The sequence below is a fragment of the Triturus cristatus genome, chromosome 8, assembly GCF_964204655.1.
Source record: "Triturus cristatus chromosome 8, aTriCri1.1, whole genome shotgun sequence".
NCBI classification, from domain to species: domain Eukaryota; kingdom Metazoa; phylum Chordata; class Amphibia; order Caudata; family Salamandridae; genus Triturus; species Triturus cristatus.
In genome coordinates this window covers 1,667,022,419-1,667,024,959 of record NC_140591.1, presented here as the reverse complement: position 1 = coordinate 1,667,024,959, position 2,541 = coordinate 1,667,022,419, and the positions used below count along the sequence as shown (strand labels likewise).

At 42.2% G+C, this 2,541-nt stretch overlaps 1 protein-coding gene across 1 annotated transcript; it reads left to right on the top strand.

Annotated features, from left to right (window-relative positions):
* Positions 1-1,408: 1,408 nt before the first annotated feature.
* LOC146808531 (vomeronasal type-2 receptor 26-like) lies at positions 1,409-2,320 on the top strand. The gene has a single exon (XM_085623982.1). It carries the CDS (start codon positions 1,409-1,411, stop codon positions 2,318-2,320), a length of 912 nt encoding a protein of 303 aa, XP_085480108.1.
* Positions 2,321-2,541: the final 221 nt, after the last annotated feature.

The following is a 2,541-nucleotide window of genomic DNA, read 5'->3' as shown; positions in this document are numbered from 1 at the left end:
GCATTTTATAGGGTCTGCTGCAAATATCTATGGCAGTCAATGCATGCAAGGGATATCGGTTCAGGGCTCATTCAAGGATTTAAAGCCTTATATTATAAACCTGTAGCAAATGTTTGTATCTCCGGAGTTATGACAGGGCCTGTGATGATTGCTCATGGAACTCTACAGTGGTGCCCTTGCTCCCCACTATTGCTTGCGCTGTATATTGAGCCGTTTATAAGGAAAATAGCATAGGATTCTGACGCATTTCCAGGTTTACAAAATGTTGTATATCTGGGAAGGTGTCAAGTTCCATGGATAATGCGTGGAAACACCCACAGCAACACCCATGGAACACGCCTTTCACACAGCGTTATGCATGAATGGGAAACATGTTTACATGGCCATGACAAGTCATGCAGGGTGACTTTACATGGCCTTGTAACTATGTGGAAGCCCATTGCGCTGCTGATGCATCAATAAAAGTGATGCACTGGCAGCACAATTGGCTTGTAAATAAGCCCCATCATTTATTTCCCTGGGAGTGGGGTCATCACATTAATCTTTATGTCTGTCACCGCCAGGTTTTCCCTGTCAGCGATGGGCAGAAAGAAAAGGCTTCAAAACATCTGAACTGTATAGGGTAGGCAGTTTGATGCCCTTACACCAAGAGCCAGCATAGCATTAGGCCAATGGAGTAAGCTTTCCATCGACAGAGCCACTGGGGGCACAACTGTGCAAAAGCCGATTGTCGCCAAACTCTAAGTAGAACAGGCAGACCAAGAGTTTGGCAGACAGGTCTCTGTCCACCAATTGTAAATCAGGCTCCAAGTCACTAGAATGTTGAAAGGGTTCCTTCTTCAAACAGGAGTAGCATAAAACTCCTACAAAAAGGAAGTGAGAACTCATTGTTCTTCCCCCATATATGTGAGTATTAGTTAGACAGTCCCACGGTCAACTAAATATAATATCTAAGAACTCTACCTCATATATCGCCTGAGTACCTCTGATACACAATCCCACTGTATGTGATTGTAAATGTCCTTCCAGCAATATGCCTTCTCTAAACACTAATTACTGTCTGTGATTTGACTTTATAAAGTATGTACTTTATAAACACAGTTATGATGTAAAATTCAATAAATTTGAGGCGTTTGGAGATGAAGAATTGTCAAATATTAGCCCTGATTTATAGCATTTTCTGAGAGCTTCATTCCATGAAGATGCAGCCACTCAGCATTCAGATTCCTTAAGAAGTGTAATCTCTTCTCTCATGCTCAGAATCTGTGCTGTGTAGGCTTAGTTGTTTTCTTATAGTAGGTTTTACAATGAAGGTGTTCCTTGGCATGAGCTATAGACTCTCCATAGTTATCCATCAAGTACAGTTCTACTCAATACTCCCATTTCCTTTTCAGACAAGACAAACTGCATGAAATGTCTTGAAGACCAATGGTCCAATGAGAGACGTGATACATGCCTCACAAAAGTCATGGTGTTTTTAAGGTTTGAAGAACCCCTTGGTCTAACACTTGCCATCTCTTCTACTGCCATGGTGTCAATGACTGTTTTCGTTTTGATTCTCTTTGTCAAGTTCAAAGACACTCCTGTCATAAAAGCCAACAATCGTGGCCTCAGTTACCTGCTCCTCATCGCCCTCATGTTCTGCTTCCTCTGCTCTTTCGTATTCATTGGCCGCCCCATGGCGCTCACTTGCATGCTTCGTCAAACTGCATTTGGTATAATTTTTTCTATAAGTGTCTCCTCTGTTCTCGCTAAAACTATTATTGTTTGTCTTGCATTTGCGGCAACACGTCCAGGCAGCTCTGCAAGGAAATGGCTGGGACAGAAGACCCCCTGTTGTATAGTGTGTGTCTGCTCATCACTTCAGCTTGTCATTTGTATTCAGTGGTTAGTCCTTTCTCCTCCATTTCCAGAGCTAATTACAACAATTCAAAATGACAAAATAATTATTGAGTGTAATGAAGGAAACACTATCTTCTTCTACTGCATGCTGGGATACCTGGGCCTCCTGGCCACAGTCAGCTTTGTAGTTGCCTTTGTCTCAAGGAATCTGCCTGGAAGCTTCAACGAGGCCAAGCTGATCACCTTCAGTATGCTGGTGTTTGTCAGTGTGTGGATCTCCTTCATCCCGGCTTACCTCAGCACACGGGGGAAGTACATGGTGGCTGTGGAGGTGTTTGCCATCCTGAGCTCCAGTGCTGGACTGCTGGGGTGTATATTCTTTCCAAAGTGTTATGTCATTGTTGTAAAGCCAGAGTGGAACACTAGGGGATATGTAGGAAGAAAAACACATTTGAATAACAAAGACAATGAAGTGTGATGGCCTTAGATTGCTTTAGCTTCATTGTGCATAAGTCATTATGCCTATTGTAATACGTGCATAAAATCAAATGCATTATAACGCTTTATATTCATTATCTGTTGCTAGTCAGCTGTGCAATTAAATGACATAGCATTGTATTTGAAATGGGATTGAGAATGGAAGTCTATTCAGAATTTAGGAATACCTTAAAAGCAAAATGGAAGCTTCTCTCTGGGATG

Bases quoted from the DNA above. Each gene is read 5' to 3' on its own strand.
- LOC146808531 (XM_085623982.1), top strand. From the start codon at position 1,409: ATGAAATGTCTTGAAGACCAATGGTCCAATGAGAGACGTGATACATGC.